This window comes from Plasmodium gallinaceum (genome assembly GCF_900005855.1).
Source record: "Plasmodium gallinaceum strain 8A genome assembly, contig: PGAL8A_v1_98, whole genome shotgun sequence".
Taxonomy (NCBI): Eukaryota; Apicomplexa; class Aconoidasida; order Haemosporida; family Plasmodiidae; genus Plasmodium; species Plasmodium gallinaceum.
The window spans coordinates 1,028,019-1,049,865 of NW_021628265.1; the positions used below are offsets into that span (position 1 = coordinate 1,028,019).

The 21,847-nt window shown below is 17.0% G+C and overlaps 6 protein-coding genes across 6 annotated transcripts in view; 3 read left to right on the forward strand and 3 right to left on the reverse strand.

The window, feature by feature from the left end:
* The window catches only part of ATG7 (autophagy-related protein 7, putative), a gene marked incomplete at both ends in the record, with an annotated part of 4,065 nt that extends 135 nt beyond the window's left edge, over positions 1-3,930 (reverse strand). Inside the window, one exon of the mRNA XM_028672576.1 lies at positions 358-3,930. Coding sequence (XP_028529115.1) covers positions 358-3,930 — 3,573 coding nt within the window. The remainder of the gene's footprint in view (positions 1-357) is intronic.
* A 1,846-nt stretch (positions 3,931-5,776) lies between these two features.
* PGAL8A_00352900 (40S ribosomal protein S18, putative) lies at positions 5,777-6,821 on the reverse strand (the record flags this gene model as incomplete). Its single annotated transcript, XM_028672578.1, has 2 exons — positions 5,777-6,043; positions 6,618-6,821. The coding sequence occupies 2 exons, from the start codon at positions 6,819-6,821 to the stop codon at positions 5,777-5,779; spliced, it is 471 nt and encodes a 156-aa protein (XP_028529116.1).
* Positions 6,822-8,467: 1,646 nt separating this feature from the next.
* PGAL8A_00353000 (DnaJ protein, putative) lies at positions 8,468-11,856 on the forward strand (the record flags this gene model as incomplete). The annotated part of the gene is made up of 5 exons (XM_028672579.1): positions 8,468-11,087; positions 11,169-11,216; positions 11,333-11,379; positions 11,515-11,631; positions 11,800-11,856. The coding sequence occupies 5 exons, from the start codon at positions 8,468-8,470 to the stop codon at positions 11,854-11,856; spliced, it is 2,889 nt and encodes a 962-aa protein (XP_028529117.1).
* A 747-nt stretch (positions 11,857-12,603) lies between these two features.
* PGAL8A_00353100 (large ribosomal subunit processing factor, putative) lies at positions 12,604-13,442 on the forward strand (the record flags this gene model as incomplete). The annotated part of the gene is made up of 3 exons (XM_028672580.1): positions 12,604-12,687; positions 12,797-13,168; positions 13,299-13,442. The coding sequence occupies 3 exons, from the start codon at positions 12,604-12,606 to the stop codon at positions 13,440-13,442; spliced, it is 600 nt and encodes a 199-aa protein (XP_028529118.1).
* A 1,009-nt stretch (positions 13,443-14,451) lies between these two features.
* On the forward strand, positions 14,452-17,964 carry PGAL8A_00353200 (conserved Plasmodium protein, unknown function; the record flags this gene model as incomplete). Its single annotated transcript, XM_028672581.1, has 1 exon — positions 14,452-17,964. The coding sequence occupies one exon, from the start codon at positions 14,452-14,454 to the stop codon at positions 17,962-17,964; it is 3,513 nt and encodes a 1,170-aa protein (XP_028529119.1).
* A 1,008-nt stretch (positions 17,965-18,972) lies between these two features.
* Positions 18,973-21,060, reverse strand: PGAL8A_00353300 (steryl ester hydrolase, putative; the record flags this gene model as incomplete). The annotated part of the gene is made up of 1 exon (XM_028672582.1): positions 18,973-21,060. One exon carries the CDS (start codon positions 21,058-21,060, stop codon positions 18,973-18,975), a length of 2,088 nt encoding a protein of 695 aa, XP_028529120.1.
* Positions 21,061-21,847: the final 787 nt, after the last annotated feature.

Consider the following 21,847-nt stretch of genomic DNA (forward strand, 5'->3'; position numbering starts at 1 on the left):
AAAAAAAATATGCAATTATAAAATAAATTAAAAATAAAGGGTGGTATAATATAGATAAAAAAAAAAAAATGTATATGGCAAAAAAAAGAAATTTAAAATGATGAAATAAAAATAAAAAAAAATAGAATAAATTTTTATAAACGTATATAAACAAAACTTTTGTCAATAATTAAAAATAAAATATATGTTAAAATGAAAAGAGTTGTGTAAAAAAAAAAAAAAAAAAAAAAAAAAAAAATTATGATTTTAAAAAATTGAAATACAAATACAAAAGAAAAAATATATATATATATATATGATTGTAAATATATTTATTCACATTCATTATTATTAATCTAAAAATTATTAGAAGCTGACATTTTTGATGAATGCCATTTTATTTTCTTTATAATTTAAAATAACATTTTCTGAACAACACAAACATCTATCAAAGGCATCACTAAATAATTTTTTTATGGAGAAATTCGATAAATTAAATGTAAGGATATGAGGTGTAGCTCCTAAACAAGAAGATAATGAATTTGAAAGTTCATTTTTTTTGGTTTCTTTTTTAATCTCATAATTATTATCATTACTATAAATATATTGATCTCTATCAATGTGTGGTGCAAAAAAATATAAAGGATGTTGAGTTAGTGATACTAATAATTCTACAGCTATACTACTACTTATATTACTTATACCACTTCTAGTAACTGTACATTTTTCATCTAATGTTCTATTTGTTAAAGAGTCAGAAGGGGAATGCATATCATTACAAAAATAACAAGCAGCTCTAAAATATAAAAAGGAATGTCTTAAAACAAGAAAAGAGTCAAACCCAATTGCTACTGTTATACCTAATGGTGGTAATTTGGGTAATTTTTCTACATTAGCAATAATATTATTATAAAATAAATATCTATTAAAATCATTTTCTTCTAATAAATTTTTTTCATTTATATTCATATATTCATAGGTAAAATCATCTGTATATAGCATATCACTATTATTTTTATATAATGCATTTTTTTTTGTTCCTTCCCTTAAACTTTTTTTTATTTCATTTAAGCAATTATATTGTTTTTCTGCTATTAACAAGCAAGGAAAATATCTGGATTCTTTTGAATCTGTTAATAAAAAAATTACATCGTGATTATCAATCAATTCATCTAATTCATTCATAGTATTTTCAATATCTTCTTTTAAATAGTTTAAATGACCAGGCATAGGTATATCCATTATTTTTGCAGTAATATTTAAATCAGGTGTAATTTTTAATAAATTATTTTTAGCGGCAATCGATTTATACTCACCAATATTATTATAACGTTCTGCATCTTCAATTGTATATAAATATTGTCTACTAACATTAGAAAAAGAAACTCGAGAATTATCAACAAATGTGAAATTTTGTATTCCCCATGAGACACAATTTCTAGCAACCATACAACCTAATGTCCCTAATCCTATAATCATTACTTTTAATTTTTTAATCTTTTCAAATTTTAAATCTTTTAAAATTTTCCATTTAATTAATTTTATATTTAATTCTACAGAAATTCTATGAATTACGTTTTTATTTAAAAAATCATTCAAATTTATAATATTTATAATGCTTTGTTTTTTTAAACCATTTTTTTTTTTTTCATATTTCTTCCATCCTGATATTATTTCATATTTTAAATTACTATGAATCTGAATACATATACATTTATTTTTTTTTATTTTATTATCTTTACTGTTTGTTCTTTTTTCACTATTATCACTTAAATATGAATTTTTCCGGTTAATTAAATTATCTTTCAAGTTATTATCTTTATCATCTAAATTGTGAAGAAAAGAAGGATTCTTTAAAGAATATCTTTTTTCACATTGGTCGAACAAGCTATATTTATCATTTCCTGAATCAAAATCATTTTTTCTGTTACAATATTTATTTGAAAAAGATGAAATATAATTGGAACTTAAAATATTTTTATTTTTATTCATTTCTTCATTATTCTCTTTTTGAGAATCATATAAATATAATTTTTTGTTATCCATTAAATTATTTATTGGTTCATTAATTTTTTCATTATATGAACTTTCTTTGTGTTCATGGATGGTATCTGTTTCTCTATTTATTTTAAAATGAAAATTTTCAGAAATTTTAACTTTAAATATAGAAGAATTTAAAATGTATTTAATCATAGTATTATTATTATTTGAATTTTCTTTTTCCATATCCCTGTTATTTTTATTATTAGTAGTATATGGTTTATCATTTTCTTCTTCGTTAACACAGGTGTAATTGCTAATATTTGTGTCTATAACTTCCTTATTTTTATTCTTTCCATTCTCATATGATATATTATCCTTTTCTACTTTTATATATTCATTTATTTTGTGTATATTATCTTTTATAACATCGTAATCTACTTTATAAATGTTAGAAACATAAGAAAAAGAAGTATCGCTGTTATTCATAATATCGTTTTTAGTATTACAAATGGGATATTTCCATACCAATTTGTTATTACTATTTAATGTACAAACAAATTGATCAGTTAATAAAGAAATATCTCTAAATGCAAATATATCAATTTCAAAATCGTATAATTCATATTTTACACAAAAACAATATAAAAAATTTCTAAAATCCCAGCTTAGTGTATTATGTATACAATTAATATCTATGAAACAAAGATACAAGTCAAACATGTTTTTTTTAATATTCTTTAATTTTTTGTCTTTTGAATTTTTTATATCCTGTTTTAATTCATTTAAGCAATTTAAAGGTAAAACTAAAATATCATAATTTTTATGTAAAATATTATTGTTGCTATTGTCAACATTTCTTTTTAAATACTCAAATAGTTCTTTAAAGGTATTTATTTTATAAATTATTTCTTCTTCTTCATCAATTTGAAAATTATTAAATATATTATCTAAATATTTTTCATAGTATTCCTTAATGTTCAAATTTTGAAGAGGTTTGTTATCAAACTTTAGTAGTATAAATGCATTGGATTCTATAAACATTTTATAATTATTAAAATAGTTATCAATTTTATACGATAAGTAAAATAAATCTATGACATTAATTTTTCTTCTATCATTATTTAAATATACTCTTTCTGAATCTATATAGAAAAATATTCTTTCATAATTTATTAGGTGATAATCAACCTTTGGTTTTATTACTGGATTTGCTATACTGTAATAACATATGCACTTTTTCAGATCTAGATAACTTAATATTATATATTTATTAATTTTTTCTAAAAAATTTAATTCATTTTCTTTATATTCCCAAAAAGAGTCTTCATAAATATTCTCTTTTTTGTTTTTTTCATTACCTAGATTAATACAACTTGATTCATTTAAATAAGACTTTAAATCATTTAAAGAATAATTAACGTGATTATTTCTTTGAGTATTAAAAAATTCTTCTAACGTGTTGAAGTTTAATAAAATTCCCATGTAATTTTTTGTGTATCTATTGATATTCTTCTTTTTATTTTTATATTCCTCATTATAACATACATTTTTAGTGTAATATGTATCATTATTATTTTCTTCATTTGGTATTTTATTATTTTTTTTATCTTGTTGTAAGTCTTCCTCTTTTATATCCTTTTTATTTTCAATAAATGATTTTTTATTGATTTCAATAGTACTAACATTAACATAGGGATATTCAAAATTAATAATATTATAATTAATATCTTTTTTATAATTATGTCCTATTTTTATTTTATTAACATAAGTTTTTGAGCACAGATTAACATAATCACTCTTTAATTTATAAACATTTATTTTATATTCATGAAGCTTAGTAAAAAAAGATATGTCTATTTTAAATTCGTTGCAACAATGCTTTAATATTCCAAGTGATTCTTTTTCTGACGAATAATATGCTCCTGATTTTGTTGAATTATTAGAATTGGGAACATTAGAAATATTCATTATTTTATTTTATATTTTAATACAAGTAAATATTATATATATTGGAAATTTAAAAAAATATTTATATGCTTCATTAATTGTTATTTTTTATTGAATTAAAATGATCAACAAAATTTTCTTTTAAGGTTATATTAATTTATATATAACTTTTTGTTCTAATTAATGATCATTTATACTATCATAATTAAAATCCTTTTGCTTTCAAAATATATAAATACTAGTTCTTTTTTTGTTTTTAGTTTTGTATAATAATCTTTTAACTTTAAATTCTGAAATTGTATATGGAACAAATGCATTTTCGACATATTTTTTTTTTTTTTTTTTTTTTTTTTAAATTTTATTAAAAAGATCAACACACAAAATTACTAACCTTATCAAAAAAAAAAATATTTGTAAATAATTAACAATAATTGTAACAAATGTGTAATTATAATAATAAAAAAGAGGTTTAAAATGTTCACATAAACTTATACCAAATATTTAAAATTTGAAGTACCGATATTTTATAAAATTAAATAGTCACAAAATACAATTTCACTAAAGTTCTAAAAGGAAGAAAAATTTCTTAAATAAAACCCTTTTCTTATTATATGAAGCATATTTGGCTGTATTTTTTTTTTTCTTTTTTTTAATATACATATTTTTTAAAAAAATTAAATGATAAATATCGTTAATAATAGAAGATATAGAAAGATGTTTTATTATCATAATAATAAAGAATAATAAAATATTATTTAAAAGTGAAAATGAGGAAATGTGAAATATAAACATATGAAAAAAATTTTAATACTAAGTTAAAATATCTTTATATGTTAAAATGATTACGCATTTAATGAATTAAAAATCGTGCGAAAAATAATAAAAAAAAAAAAATATTAAGTATATTTTATATCTCATAATTTTATATACCATTATTAATATATCGATATTTAATAAAAAAGCTATTTATAAACTTTTATATCTAATATGGTTAAAATAAGGTATTGGAGTATTAATGTTTATATAAGCATGTTATTTATGTATAGAGTAATATGAAGATGATAATTTTTAAGGAAAAAATTAAATAATTCAAAAAAGAAATAATTAAATGAATATTTGAAAGTTAAAATAAATTTATATAATCACTTTAAAGTTATTGAAAATACAAAAAATATATGTTGTCATATAGAAGGATCAAAAATATATACTTAAATAAATTTAATTAAGTGTAACATTTGTGATTCATTAAAACTTATCTATTTTTCCTTTTTCCTTTTTAAAAAAAAATATATATATTATCAATACGTTTAAAATAAATATTTGTTTAAATATATATGTTAATCATCTATAAATGCTATATAAATAATATAAAACATAATATATTCTTCATTATAATAGTTAAAATATTCTTTTAATTATAAAAATAGAACAGAAGCAAACAATATAAATATATATATTATGCTTTTCTAAACAATGTCGCAAATTTAATTATAATAATAATAATAAAACTTTTAAAGTAAACTTATTTTGTTGTTTTTAAATGATTGTTTTGTAAAACTCCTTTAAATATTCAAATTACTTAAAAATTAATAAAATAATTATAATAATTCACTCATATATAAGAATAATAAGTAAAAGAAATGTCTTAAAGCAACATGTAAATATATTAAAAAAAGGATAATTCTTTTTACATTTATTCATAAAACCAATTTTAAGTTTTCTTATTTTTTGTAGTTCTATTATATATATATATAAATATATATATATATATATTTTTTATTTTACATAGAGTGTTAATGAAAATAAAGCAAAAAAACATATATGTATATATATATTAAGGAAAAAAAAAAAAAAAGGGAAAGTTCATTTATGCACCTTTCTTCTTAGATACACCTACAGTTCTTCCTCTTCTTCCTGTAGTTTTGGTGTGTTGACCACGAACTCTCAATCCCCAATGGTGACGTAAACCTCTGTGTAATCGAATTTTTTTCATTCTTTCTAAATCTTCACGTAAATAAGAATCTAATTGATTTGCTATAACATGTAAATTTTTTCCTTCCTTTAAATCTTTTCTTCTATTAAGGAACCAATCGGGAATTTTAAATTGTGTTGGAGCATTCATAATAGAAACAATCTATAAAAAAAAAAAAAAAATAAATAAATAGAATGAAATGTAATTGTTTTCTTTTTTTCTGTTAAACATTGCAATTTTTATTTAACTGTATTATTTAGACATCTATAAATTTTTCATGAATTATTATACAAAATGTACAAACAAAAATATTTTTATTAATTAAATATTAATAAAATTTTTTAAATTATATTTTTCATAATAATATATTTTTATGATAAAATATAAAAATATGGTATATAAATATATAATAACATGAAAAAATTAATAAATATTATATAGAAATATTGATGTTTGTTTAAAAAATTGTTCTACTATTTATATTTTTTCTTTTTTTTTTCTTTTTTTTTCTTCTTTATTTTCTTAAATTGCAATAATAAACTTTTTCCTTTTAAAACTTAATATTTCTTGTATTTTTAATTTAATGATTTTTTAAGAATATATTTTACTTATAAAAATAGATCATTAAAATACAATTTATATATATTTGTGAATACATTTATAATATATAAATTTATTTTATATACATATGTATATTTAAAAAATACATAATTTTTTTCATTTTTTTTTGACTAACATTGCTGATTTCTTCTTTTGTTAACTCTCCTGCTCTTTTAGTTGGGTTAACATTTGCTTGTTTGCATATTACAGTTGCCATTCTTTTTCCAATACCTTTAATAGCAGTTAATGCAATTATTACTTTTTCTTTACCGTCTACATTTGTATTTAAAATTCTTAAAATATGTTGAAATTCATTTTGATCAATTACTTGTAAGGACATTTTGTCAATAATATTGAAATGATAATATAAATAAAATTAAAAAAAATTGATTTTCCTTTTTTTTTTTTTTTATTAAAAAAAAATATTATTGTGCTATTTTAATTAAAAAAAAATAATTCTACAGTTTTTTACTTTACAAAATTTTGTTATTTTTAAATATTTATAATAAATTCATCAGTTTTTCTTTTTAATGTATTTTTATTATTTATTCAAATAGTTTTTTAATAATTTTTTTTTTTTTTTTTTTTTTTTTTTTTTTATCATTTACATAAAATGATATATTGAAATTTTGTATTATGATTGAATATCAGAAAATTTTTAAATAAAATACATACTTTTTGATAAAAAAAAAAAAGAAAAGAAAAGAAAATATATTTACATTAGAAAACAAAATTTATTAATAATGTTAATTCATTAAAATACCTTTTTTTATCATATTTTAGTAATTTATAGAAAATTAAGTATAAAGTATTATTAAATTGAAAATATATATTTAAGTGCATTAAGGGGATATTCTTATAAAAAAATAAAGTGTTTACAAGAGCCACTTATTAGGAACCAAACTCATTTTTTTTTTCTTTTTTTTTTTTTTTAATCTTATAAAAACCTTTATTTCTCTGATTTTCAAATATAATTTATATAATTAAATTTATTCTAATACTTTTTATGTATAAAAGTAAATATCTGAATTGTTTACAAAAGAACCAAATAAAATTTTTATAAGGAAAAAGATTTTTTTTTTTAATAAAAATTTCATTTCTTTTATTATTTAAAGATATATGTGGAAAAACATAAATATATATTGAAAAAAAAAAATAAAATTATTCATTATTCTCATGCATAATGCATAATTTTTAAAAATAAAATTGTAATACAACCATACTTGAATGTTTTCATATTCTATATAGAAAAATTTCTACTTTTTTTTAAATTATTTTCATTATTAAATATATTAATAATTAATGGTTTCAAAAGTTTTAAGATGTAATAATACTAATAAATTCTTTTAAAAACAAAATTACTTATTTAAATGTAATTTAATTAAAAGGTTTTGATAATTCTTAATGAGTTTCTTTTTAGCTTGTGTTAAAAGATTAATATGTGATCTATATACAAAAAAAAAAAAAAAAAAAAAAAAAAAATTTTTTTTTTAAAATTTCCTTAGAAAATTCTCATTAAATATTAATAAAAACATTTATATATATAAACATTAATTTTTTTTATCATTACTAATTTTTAGTAAAAAAAAAAATATCATGATGAAAGTCATAATTTCTTAAATTTTGTCATTATATTGAGTTAATAATTTATTCAAATGTTATCGTTAAGAATAAAAAGAAAGTATAAAAATTTAAAAAAAAAAAAAATTCATTTTTGCTACCAATTTGTTAATTTGAAATAATTACTAAGATAATTACTAAAAATATTTCATAATTTCAACAATATAAAAAAATTAATTAAAGAAGATATATATTTATATAGTATTCAGAATGCATTTTTGTAGAATAATGAAGAAAATAAAGAATTCAAAAATTTAGAAATTATATAATAGAAAATTCGCAGGAAAGAAGTATAAGAAAATAGAAAATTATTAATTTTTTTTTTTTTTTTTTTTTTTTTTTTTTGATGAAAACTTATGTAAAATAATGAATAAATATGAAATTAATAATGAATTGAAAATGGATTTTTCATCAATTAAAAATAAAAAGATCAATATAAATTCAATTTTATTAAATAATGAAAGAAAATATAAAAATGAGTTAAATACAAACGATTTAAAAGAATTTAACATTCATTATGAAGACAGTAACAATATTTCTGATAAAAAAAATGAGGAAAATGAAGAAAAAAAAAAGGACATGATTGATATTGTTAATAACGAATTTCAAAATTTTCAAATTAAAGGGAATAGTATAACAAAAGAACATTCACTAAATAATAATTTAAAAAATTATTGTATGAATTATAACAAAATAAAAGAAAATATGTTTGTTAATTCACATGAATCAAACAATAATTTAAATTCAGTTGTTAATATTATTACAAATTTTACAAAGAAAAAAGAAAATGAAGATAAATTAAATGAAGAAATGGAAATATATGTTAATGAAAAAAGTGAAAAACAAACTATTGAAGAACTTAAAAGTAATTCTGAAAAAAATAAAACATATTTAAATGAAAATAAATTAAGAGATGAAATTGAAAGTCGTACTCATAATGAATCTAAGGAGAAAAATATTTTGAGTTCTCATAAAAGTATCAAAAAAAATAATTCTTCCATAAGTTTTCTGAAAGAAACATTAAATGAAAATAATAAAAGAGATTATAAAAAAATACAAAATTTCAATACTGAAATAAGTAATTTAGAAAAAAAAAAAAAAAAAAAAAAAATAATTCATATAAATGAAAAAACTAATTATGAAAGTTTAAGATCAAATGGAAACAAAACTTTTAATTCAAATGAAGAAAATTTTGAAAATAAAAATAATTATATTATTCAAAGTGATAAAATTAAAAGTGAAGAATTTTATAATACATTACAAAAAGAAAGAAAAACGAAAGATTTCCTTGATCAAAAGAAAACTAATTTTTATTCTAAAGAAGAAGATAATTTATATGATAAAAATAGTGTTTCGAATAATAATTGCAAAAGAATTTGTAAAATTCCTTTATCTTCTATTAAATTCAAACAAGTAAATAAAAGTTTATTCTCATCTAATAAATATGAAGAATTAAAAAAAAATTTGAATATTTCGGAAGATCCTAAGAATATTATATACGAAATATGTGAAAATGATCAAAATGAAAGCAATTGCAAAAAAAATAAAAATTTGAAAAGTATAGATAAAACTTTCTATAATGAAAAGAATCATAATAGCTGTGATTTGTTTAAATATGAACAAAATAACAAGCAGAGAAATCAAAGTAATGATGATTTAAATAATTCTAAAAAACAAGATAAAAAAGATATTAATAATTTAATAAATATTAATGAAAATGATATAATAAATACTGAAGATAATGTTAATGCTAAAAAAAATGAAGCTTTAGTAAATATTTTACTTCATAAAAATATTAACAGTAATAATTTAAATAATTTAGAGAAAAATAAATATATTAAAAAAACAAATTATAATAGTATTTTAAAAAATAATTTAAATTGTGTATTTAACAAAATAGAAAGTTGTTCAAATAATAAGGAAGGTTATGAAATTATATCTAATGGTATTAAAATAATATTAAATAATAATTTAAAATGTTATATAAAACAAACCAGTTGCGGCAATAATAATAAAAGTGAAAATATATATAGAGATGAAAATTTAAATAATAATAGCGATCTTAATATTGACGTTAATGATAACAATAATGATATGAAAAATAATGAAAATATAAGCAGTTACAAGAAAAGTACAAATAAAAGTATTAATAATGTTAATACTTACAAAAAAACAGTTAAAGGATTAATAAATAAACATAATAATAAGCATGAAATAGATGATAATGATACAAATATGGAAAATGGTAAGCCTATATTTGAAAAAAAGTGTAATAATGAAAATAAAAATGTTAATACTGTAAAAGAAAACAAAAATGAAGATATAAATCTTGATGGATATTTTATGAAATTTCAAGATGAAATAAAAAAGAAGCCATTATTTTTAAAAAAAAATAATATATCTTTTCAAAAAGATAATAAAAACACAAATAAAATGAAATTTTTAAAAGATAATACATTTAAAAATATTTCTTTTAATAGAAAGTTTAAAATAGAAGATGTAAATAATATAAAATTAAATTATGATAATTTAAAGAATATACAAAAAATTGAAGATGAAAAAATTAAAATTTTGTATAATAAGTTTTATAGATGTTTATTTTGTCTAGATAAAAATATTGAAAATATATGTTTAAAAAAGTATGACATTTGTAATTATTGTAAATTTTGTAAAAAATTCTTAAAATTATTAGTTACACATGGAGCAAAATATAAAGGAATATTGATTAATATTAATTTTATTCATTCAGATATTCAAAATCTTTTATTTACATATAAATGTGATAAACAACATTTATTTAATATTTCACTTTTTCATATCATACATAATTTATGGTGTCCTCACGATTTTTGTTTATTTCAATGTAGAGATAATTATTTAAAAAATTATTCATCTGAATTTTTTCGCTTAAAAGAATTAGATACTATGGAAAAACAAAAAAAATTATTTTTGCAGGCAAAAATATTTTGTTTAATTAATTCATATGGTAATATTTTCGCAAAAAAAAAAAATACTTTTATAAATTATTGAATTATTTTATTTTTTATCACCTTTTTTTTTTTTTTAGCTATGCCATCAAACAAAAAAAATATAAATCCTGAATATTCTAATGATAGTAATAAATATTTTAAAATAGGCATCTTAAAAAAAATATATATGGAAAATATTAGAATTTAAAAATATATATTTATGTATACTAATAAAAAATATTTTTAATTTTATATTTTTTAGTTGAAAGAATTATAAAAAATGCAAATGATCCATGGGAAGTTCTTCAAGTATATAAATTTTTTTTTTTTAATATATTTTTTTTTTTTTTTATTGTATTTTTTTTTTTTTTATATACTTTAAATATAATATTATGATGAACACAAATGGCAATATTTTTTTTTTTTTTTTTTTTTTTTTTATAGATTAACAAATTTACACAAATAGAATCATATGATAAAACACAATTAAGGAGAGAAGCAAGAAAAAATTATCACATGTTGGCATTAAAAGTTCACCCAGATAAAAATAAAAGTCATAATGTATGTTTAAATAATTAAAAAAAAAAAATAAATAAAATAATAAATTATCAAGTTTAAAATGATAACAAAAAAATTAATGTAAATTTATTATTGTAAACTTTTTTCAACATACATTTAATTCCAACTTAAATTACTAATATATATTTATTTTTTTTTTTTTTTTTTCAGGCTTCATTGGCAATGAATATTTTAACAAATTCAATGAAAACAATAATGTCTATATAAAAAATTACAGCTTTTAATTTATAATATAGATTTAATTTTTATTTGAAGAATATATGTTTTTTTTTTTTTTTTTTTTTTTTTTCTTTGCATTGTATTATTGTATTTTTTTTCTTTTCTTCAATTTTGTAAACATGTTTTTAAAATTTACATAATTATTTTATAAATATTTAGGCCCTCAAACCAATAATTCTATTTTTGTTAATATTTACATTTATTCATAATTTTCTACATTAATTTAATTTTTTTTTTTTTTTTTTTTTTAATTTTATTTTAGTGAGTATTTTTCTGAGTTTTTATTTTGATTTTGTTAGTATTTTGTTTTTTTTTTTGTATGTTCATCTCTATTTTTGTAAGTATTTTTTTGATGTGTTTCGTTTCATTTTGTATTTTTTTTATAAAAAATTTGAATACATATATTTAATTTTATATAAAGTTTTCATAATTATATATTTTTTTATATATAAATTATATTATTTTTTTTTTTTTTTACTTTGTTTTATTTTTTTAAATATATATATATATATTACTATTTAAAATTTTTTAATTATATGTTATTTTACATTGCCTTTATAGATGAAAAAAATATTTTATGTTTATTTTGTTTTGTTTAAATTTTAATTATTTATTTTTATATATATATATATATATAAATTTACTTTAATTTTATATAAAAAAATTATGTTAAAAAATTATATTTTTTTGTTTAAACAAATTCATAAAAATTAATATTATTTTAAAAAAGTAGAAATGATTAATTTTACTTCACCACATACAAACGATCCAATTAAAAAACTTCAAAATTTGTTAAATAATTGTTTACATTCAATAATAGTATTTTCATAAAAAAAAAAAAAAAAAAAAAAAAAAAAAAAAAAAAACATATAAAAATAATTAATATACAAATACATTTATTTAAAAAAATAATTATTTTTAATTTAAGGATGTATTTAGTAACTTATCTTACAAAGGAGAATATAAAGAATTAGAAATTGAACCTGAAGAATCAAGCGAATATTCATACTTTATAAATTTGTTAAAAGAAAGAGAAAACAAAAATAAAGAAGAAATAAAAGATGAAAAAGAAACAAATAATGAAAAAGAAACAAATGATGAAAAACAAACAAATGATGAAAAACAAACAAATGATGAATTAGAACCTCTAAATAAAGATGAAGAAAAAAATTATTTCATTAAACCAAAATTTGAAAAATCGTTAAAAGAAGAAATTTTAGATAGAGTGGAAAGAATGAATTTAATTTTAAAAACAATAGATGAGTGTATTGATGAATTGCCAGATTCTTTAATAATAGAAGTAATTTAAGAAAAAAAAAAATTTTAATATTAAAAAGAACAAAATAAAATATATATATATATATATATATCATGAGTATATTTATTATGATGATATTTATTTTTTCATTTTTTTTTTTTTTTTTATAAAGGAAGAAAAATGTAAGGAAATAAAAATGCTACAAAAAAAAAAAGACGCTGCAAAGGATGAATTAAAAAATTTGTATAATGAATATGATTATATCTATAATTACGTTACATATTATTTAAGAGATTTGATTACAAATATAAAATAAAATATTTCAATAATCTACTTTGATGTTGTAATTATTTTTAGGAACTTTAAATTATTGTTATTATATATTTTTTTATTCATCATTTTTTTCTTATATTGTCAATATTTTTTTATTATAGGAGTTATTTGTACTTTTTTGTGAATATTATATATTTTTTTTAATTACCATAATAATAATAAAAATATTATGTTTTTCTTCATAACTCTACATGAATTTTTTTTCTATATAAAAATAAATACATAAAAAGTTTTATATATAAATGTTTTACCCCGTTTAAATTTTTAAAAAACCATGAAAACTGTAATTTTTCATAAATTTTTTTTAAGTATTATTAAAAAGAAATAACTAAGAATGTTTAGAAATGATAATAGCATATACATATGTTAAACAAGAAAATAATTTTTTTAATAAATATTAATATAAAGGAAAAAAAAAAAAAGGAACTAATTTTTATAAGCTTTCATGTTAATGACTTTATTTTATTATTATGTATATTTATGTAAAGATATATATATTAATATTTTTTTTAATAAATATTAAAAGCTTTATTTTTGTCGTTTTATAATTTTTTAATTTATTTAAATTATTGAAGAAAAAAAATTAAAAGCGAAAAAAAAAAAAAAAAATAAAATAATACAAATTAAAAGAAAATATATTAAATGTTACATAAAAAAATACAATAAAAAAATAAAATAATAAGCGAGTTAGTAGATTTTAAATTTTTTAATAAAAATATGTTCATATTGCACTTCTTGAACATTTCTACATTTATAAACGTTATATTTCATATATTAAGTAAAAAATAAAAATTTAATAAAATATTTTAAATACAAATAAAATAAAATTTTAGTGAAATGGAAAGATATTTTTTATGTTTATATATATATAAAAAAAAAAAATGTGAAAATTGAGTAAATATAAAAAAAAGAAATTTTCTTTTACATTCATTTTTTTTTTTTTTTTTTTTTTTTTTTCATACAATCAAAAATAAAGTTACAAATCAGAAAAAATGAGTAAAAATAAAATTATTAAAGAACAATTTTTACCACATAAATTTATTAATGATACAAAAGAGCAAGAAACATTACGCATAAATGAATTAGATAAATTAGATAAGGAACTATTAAAAAATGAGTATACGAGTAAATTAGAAAAAGAACTTATTTTAAAAAATGTAAACTTTAAAAAAGATTTGAATATGTTAAAATTAAACTTTGGGGGTAATATGATAAAAAATAAGCCAATATTAACAAAAAATAATATTTCTTACTTTTGTAGTGATAGTTCTATCTTATTAATAGACTTTAATACAAAAAAGAAAAGTAGAATTGTAACATCGTTTTTTATAGATAAAATGTTTTATTTTTATGATAAGAAATGTAATGAAGAATATTTAATTATAAAAAGCTTTAATAATTATATATATTTATATCATATTAGTAATAAAAAATTTAATTTCATTAAAAGATTTTTTATAAAAAATCTTTTTTATATAAACAGTTTTGGCAAAAATGGAGAATTATGTTTTGCAACATGGGAGTTATGCGAAAAAAAAATGTATGTAAATTTTTTCTTATTACGATTTATTTTTAATTATGAAACAAATTTTTATGACTTTAATGAAAAATCAAATAAAAATAAAAAAAAAAACATTTCTAGCAATCATATAACATACACATTTTCTTCTGATTCTGAATGTGATTTTGATTTGAAATATTTTCCTAACGAATTAACAGTAGATAATTCAGAATATGAAGGAGAAGAACAAAAACAAAATCAGACAAAAAAAAAAAAAAATATAACAAAAAATGAAAATATATATATTACAGCTAAATTAAAAATAAAGCCAATATTAAAAATAAAATATATTTATTTTTCTATGATAGATCTAAATACAAATTTAAATAAATTGGTTTTAGCTAATAATAATATAATATTAATATATGATATAATAAAAAAATGTTATAATATTATTTATTTTAAAAATTATATATCATCTATAAAAATAAGTGATGAAAATTTTTTGTGCATTGGTTTTATAAATGGATATATATATATATTATTATTTGATGAATTAAAATTAGATAAAGGAAATGACAATATAAATAATTTAAAAGAAAATCAATCTTATCAAAATATTTATGATCAAATTAAAACATTTCATTTTATTAGTAATTCAGATTCAATTGATAGTACATTTCCGTATATAGAAAGTTATGAAGTTGATTATATAAATGATAAATTAAATAATTCACAAATTGGAATTGAAGTAGAAAAAAAAAATGATATAAATTATCAAATGAATATGCTTAATATACCATATATTAATTTTCAATTTCATAAAAATCGAATTGTTAATATTCAAAAATTCCATATTATAAAATATAAATGGCATAGTCATTCAGTTTATAATTTAACAGTAGAAGGTAAGAAAATTATATCAAGTGGAGAAGAAGCTGTTATTTTATTTTATGATTTACAAAAAGGATCATATGAATTTATTTCTCACTTAGGATTACCATGTTACTATATTTATTTAAATAAGAGAAAAAATATAATTATATGTAATGCATTAAATAATTCTATTTTTTTTATTAATTACAATCATCGTCTTTTTTTTTATAAATATAATGGTATAAATATGCCATTATCTCTAAAGAATTTATTTTACAATTATTCTAATGTCCATTTAAATATTAAAAATAGTATAGATATATTTTTAGATCAAATTAATGACAAATATGATTATACTAATGAAATGGAGAATAACGATGGGAATCAAAGTAAAGGTATTGTTGTATATAATAATCAGAATGGTGTGAATGAAAATTCAAAAAATAATTTTTTTAATAACGATTTTTCTGAAAACTCTTTAATCAACTGTAGTAGTGAGAGTGATGAAAACGAAGATGATGATGAAAATGAAGAAAATGAAAATGAAGATGAAGATGAAAATGAAGAAAATGAAAACGAAGATGAAGATGAAGAAAAAAATGAAGATGAAAAAAATGAAAATGAGAATGAGAATGATATTAAGAATTTAAGGGATAGTAGCAAAGAAGATGAAAATAATAATGAGGAAAAACAAAAATTGATAGAAAACAGAAAGAAAAGGAAAAATTTTCTTAGTTTTAAATCTATACAAAGAGAATTAGAAAAAAAAATATATAATAATATAAATATAGAAAATAATTTATACAAAAAATATCAAATTTCTTTTTATTGTGATTCTAATAATGGATTAATATTTTGTTTTTTAACTACTTTTGTTAATCTACAACTGTATAATATAGAAAAAGATAAGCATATAAAATTTTTATGTCCATTAAAAATGGTTTATAAAAGTAGAACGGATATAGAAAAAGTAAATGATATGGAATTAGTTTTATTTTCTTATAATCATAATAGAAATTTATTAATGACAATTGAAAAAAGAAATTATTTAATGGAAGAATTTATACATGAAAATAAATGTACTACTTTATTATATCCAATATACAATGTGAAAATATGGTATCTCAAAAATAACTTAGAATATTACAATTTTTATAATCATACTATAACATCTAATAATTTAGATAATGAAGAACAACAAAATAATAAAGCAATTACAGAAGTAGAAAAATATAAAATGATTATAAGTCATCCTTTTTTAAGTATATTTATTTTGTTAGAACATAATGGAAACATATGTTTTTGGTGTTTAGAAAAAAGTGAAAAAATTTTTGAAAATTCTATTTATAAAGATTATGAAGTTGACTGTTTTGATGTAAATGATACTGATTTAACTTGTGAAGTGAAAGGTTGTAATATTAATAACCTATATACGGAAGAAAATGATGAAGATATTATTTTAAATGGTAATGAAAATGAAAATAATAAAACAATTACTATAATTAAAAATATAAATTATAATAATCATAGCATTTTAAATGGTGATATAAGCAAAGATGGAAGAATATTATGTATATGTCACAATAAATTTATTAGTATATGGGATACCATTACTATAAAAACACTAGCAATAATAAATCATCCATTATATACTTCCCTTGATGAATATATATTTAATTTATATAAAGGAGTTGAAGTATTACAGGCACATGGTAATATTTATTTATGTTTCTACTCGTTTGATACTCTTTTCATATATTCTCTTCATCAATTTCATTTAGTTTATGAAAAAAAGTTCAGAGGGATAATAGAATATATAAAATTTGATAAATATACGTATACGTTTTTAGCAATAGGTATAACAAAACGAGTTAAAAAAAATAAAAATCATTTAACTCAAAAAAATTATATTTATGAATTTACACAAAATTATTTAAAAAAAAAAAAATTATTTTATTCATCTAAAGATAAACCTATTATTGCATTAGATTTTGCTCCTCTTAATAGCCAAAAAAATATACCTTTATGTAAAGATCAGAAATCAACTGTACTAGTTGCATTAAATTCTAAATTTCAAATTAATACATTTTATTTTAATAACTTTCCAAATTTTATTCAATTAAAATAAAATAAATATATACTTTTATATTTATTATAAATTTTTTATTCTTTTTCTCATTTTTAAAAATATTTGTATATAATCTGTATATAATAATTTTTTTTTTTTTTTTAAATAATGTTTATTAATAATCATATGTTGCTTCATCATTTTTTATTTAAAATTTTTTTTATAATTTTATCAATTAAATACTTACAAAAATTATTTTTTTTTTTTTATAACAGGTGTAGAAAAATCTAAATTAATATATATATATATATAACCATATATCAATTTTGTTTTATATTTAATTATGATTTTTTTTTTTTTTTTTTGAAATAATAAATTTCATTAGATAATATCTTTTTTGACACTGTATTCTTTATAGTTATAATGTATCTCTTATTATAAAAAAGAAAAAAATAATAGTGTGTAACAAAAATTTTGTATATAAATAATCTTTATTTTTTATAAAAATATATTTGTAATATTTCTTTTTTTTTTTTATTTTTTCACATCATAATTTAATAAAAATATAAATATCTTTAAAGGAAATTTAAATTCAAATATTTACATTAAAATATTAACCTTTTACATAAAAAAATACCCAGTTGTATTAACATAAGAGTAAAAAAAAAAGAATAAAAAAAATAGTAGACTTTTTTTTATATATTTTTTATAATTACGGAAAATTTATACAATAAAATATAAACGAATGATTAAATTTAATTTTGTATTTTTTTGTGAAAAATTTTCAATACCATAATATGAATATTATAATAGAGTTTTTTTAATGATATTTTATTAAGGGAAGAAAAGAAAAATTTGATATATAAAAAAATATTGATAATTATTTAAAAAAAAAAAAGAAAAGAAACAAGTAAATATAATTACAAAATAATATGACAAAAAAAAAAAAAAAAAAAAAAAAAAAAAATATAAAAAAAAAAAAAAAAAAAAAAAAAAAAAAAAAATGAAATAAAATAAAATAAAATAATAAATATATATATATATACAATTATTTTACATGAATATATTTTAGTTTTTTTCTAAATCTTTTAAAATACAAGATATAACTATTTTTTTATTATCTGACCACAAGGGATCTAAATGAGACCATTTGTCATTAGTAATTATTTTTAAATTATTTTTGTAAATTTTATTCATATAATTTATTGATTTCTTTGTATCAACTATCGTATCTTCATTTCCATATATAAGAGTTATTGGGTAAAAACATTTATAAGAGTATTTTTCTATTATATCTGTAACTGGATAACTATTAAAAGATTTTATCCATTTATTTAAATTAGCTTTTGAAGTATCACCACTAGGAGTATGCAAAAAATATATTTTTTTATCCTTACTATCAATATTTTCATTATAATATTTTAATAATTTATGAGTAATTATATGAGCTGCATTGGATATTAAATATGCACTTATCTTATATGGTAATATGTTTTGAATAAATGTTTTCCCTTTTAAAAATGCATTCGAGCATTTAGATAAAAGTAATAATAACTTCATAGATTTAAGTAAATCATATTTACTTCTTAATATAATGGGTAATGACATTAAATAACATCTTTTAATGCTATTATTTACATAATCATTTAAACAAGAACTTATTAGAAGCTGTATACTACCTTGAGAAAAACCAACAAATATTATTTTATCCTTTTTTGTTTCGTTTTTTATGTATTTTATTATTGATGGTAGATCTTTAGTACTCATGTCCTCAAATGTCCAGTTATGTTTTTCTTCATTTGAGATTTCATCATCAATTACATTATTATTATCACTATTATCTTCATCTTCTTCATCTTCTTCATCTTTTTCTTCATCTTCTTCATCTTCTTCATCTTCTTCTTCTTCTTTTTTTTCATTTTCATGATTTTTCAAATATTTTGCACTGTAAGATGTTTTATTATAATATAATGAGTTATCAAAAGGAAATGTAGATGTAGAACTATTCAAATCATTTCTTATAAAATCGTATCTTATATTTGATTCATGAATATAGGTATTATTTGTTTGACATCTAAAAAAAGATTTATCTTCTTCTGTTTCCTCATTATTTTTATGAATATTATAATTTCTAAATCTTGGAAGGTAACTACATAATGAATTAAATTTAAAATAATTTTTACTATAATTATTTTTATTATAATGACTATCACTACTTACATTTTTTGAGTTACATTTTGTAAAATAACAGTACGAATTACTTTTTTTTAAATTATGAAATAATTTATTTTCATTATCACGATAATTATCATTATGCACTTCTTCATTATTTTCAATTGTAGACAATTTATGAATGCACTCTGAATTATTTCTTTTTATATTTTTTATAGAATTCTTAAAATGTTCTATTAACCCATTTTTAACTTTTTTTTTTTTAATTGGATCATAAATTTTATCATTAAGGATACTTTCATTATTATAAATAAAACTATAATTTTCATTATATGAATTATTATTATTTTCCTCATATTTTTCATTTTTTTTTTTTTTTTTTTTTCTTTTATTTTCCATTTCCTTATTCATATTTTTAGGAATGTAATTGCTTAGATTAAATCCTAAATCTTTTAAATCTTCACTACTATATTTTTTAAATAATTTTTTTAAGGCAATGTTTTTCCCTACATATTTTGTAAAACTGTTTCCTCTGTTGTTACATATCCAAACGTCATAATTATTTGCAAAAATTTGAAAAGCTAAAGAATTATATCCTTTACAAGTATAATTAATAGATGATTCAAATAATCCATGATTTAAACAAAAAACTTCTTTTTTTTTAATTTCGTCATGATTACATATACTTTTTTTTGCAGATACAATTCGATATATATTTAACCTATACCCATCTATTGTGTATACATAATGTTTTTCTGCTTTAATTTTTCCTTTTGTTAAATCATACATAAGTCTTTCCATAGAATCCCAATTTTTTTTTTGTTTTTCCTTTTCATTATTATTCTTTGAACATTTTGATCCCTTTTCATTTTGTTCAACTGGATTTATACGATATAAATTGTTTCCTGAAGTAAATACTTCTCTACAGTTAAACTTAAATTTTCCTAATCCTATTGCAATATTGTTTAGTGAATATTTTGACATAATTGTAGATGCATTTTTTTTTTTTCTTTTATAAATTATATTAGTCTTAAAAAAATAAACTTAATGAAATAGGAAGTTTTAAAAAAGTAAGATTCATGAAACGTTATTATTTATAGATAATATTCAACAAATAATCAAATGTGAAACTAGATTAAAGAAATTCTTGGTGAAATAAGTCTCAATATAATGTTTTAAAATGTTTTATAAATAATATATAAATTTTTTTTTTTTTTTTTAATAATTATTTTAAATAATCAAATTATAAAAATTAAAAGATTAAAAAGAAAAATATAATTAATTTTTATAACACAATATTTTTAAAGAACAAAATTTTTAATTAACATTTCAAATAGACAAAATAATTTTGTATGATGCAAAGTTGATGAATATTCATTCTAGGAGATAAAAGAAAAATAAAAAAAGATTAAAATATACTTAATTTATTTTTAAAATTAAAGTTAAAATAATTAAAATTAACACAAGCTTTTATTATTTTAAAAAAAAAAAAAAAAAAAAAAGTACTTAATGTATTCATTTATAGAACACATGCATATAGATATTTGTAAAAATTTTAAAACAAAAATTTATGTTACTAAAAATTTTTCTTTTATAGAACTCATTTAGAAACATTGCAAGAAAAAAAAAAAAAAAAAAACATTTTTAACATCAAAACTTTTTGAATTCCTTAAAAATAAAAAGAATTAAAAACTTTTATATATTTAAAATATTTTTAAAAATATATGTAGAGTAATAATATATAAAAAAAAAAAAAAAAAAAAAAAAAAAA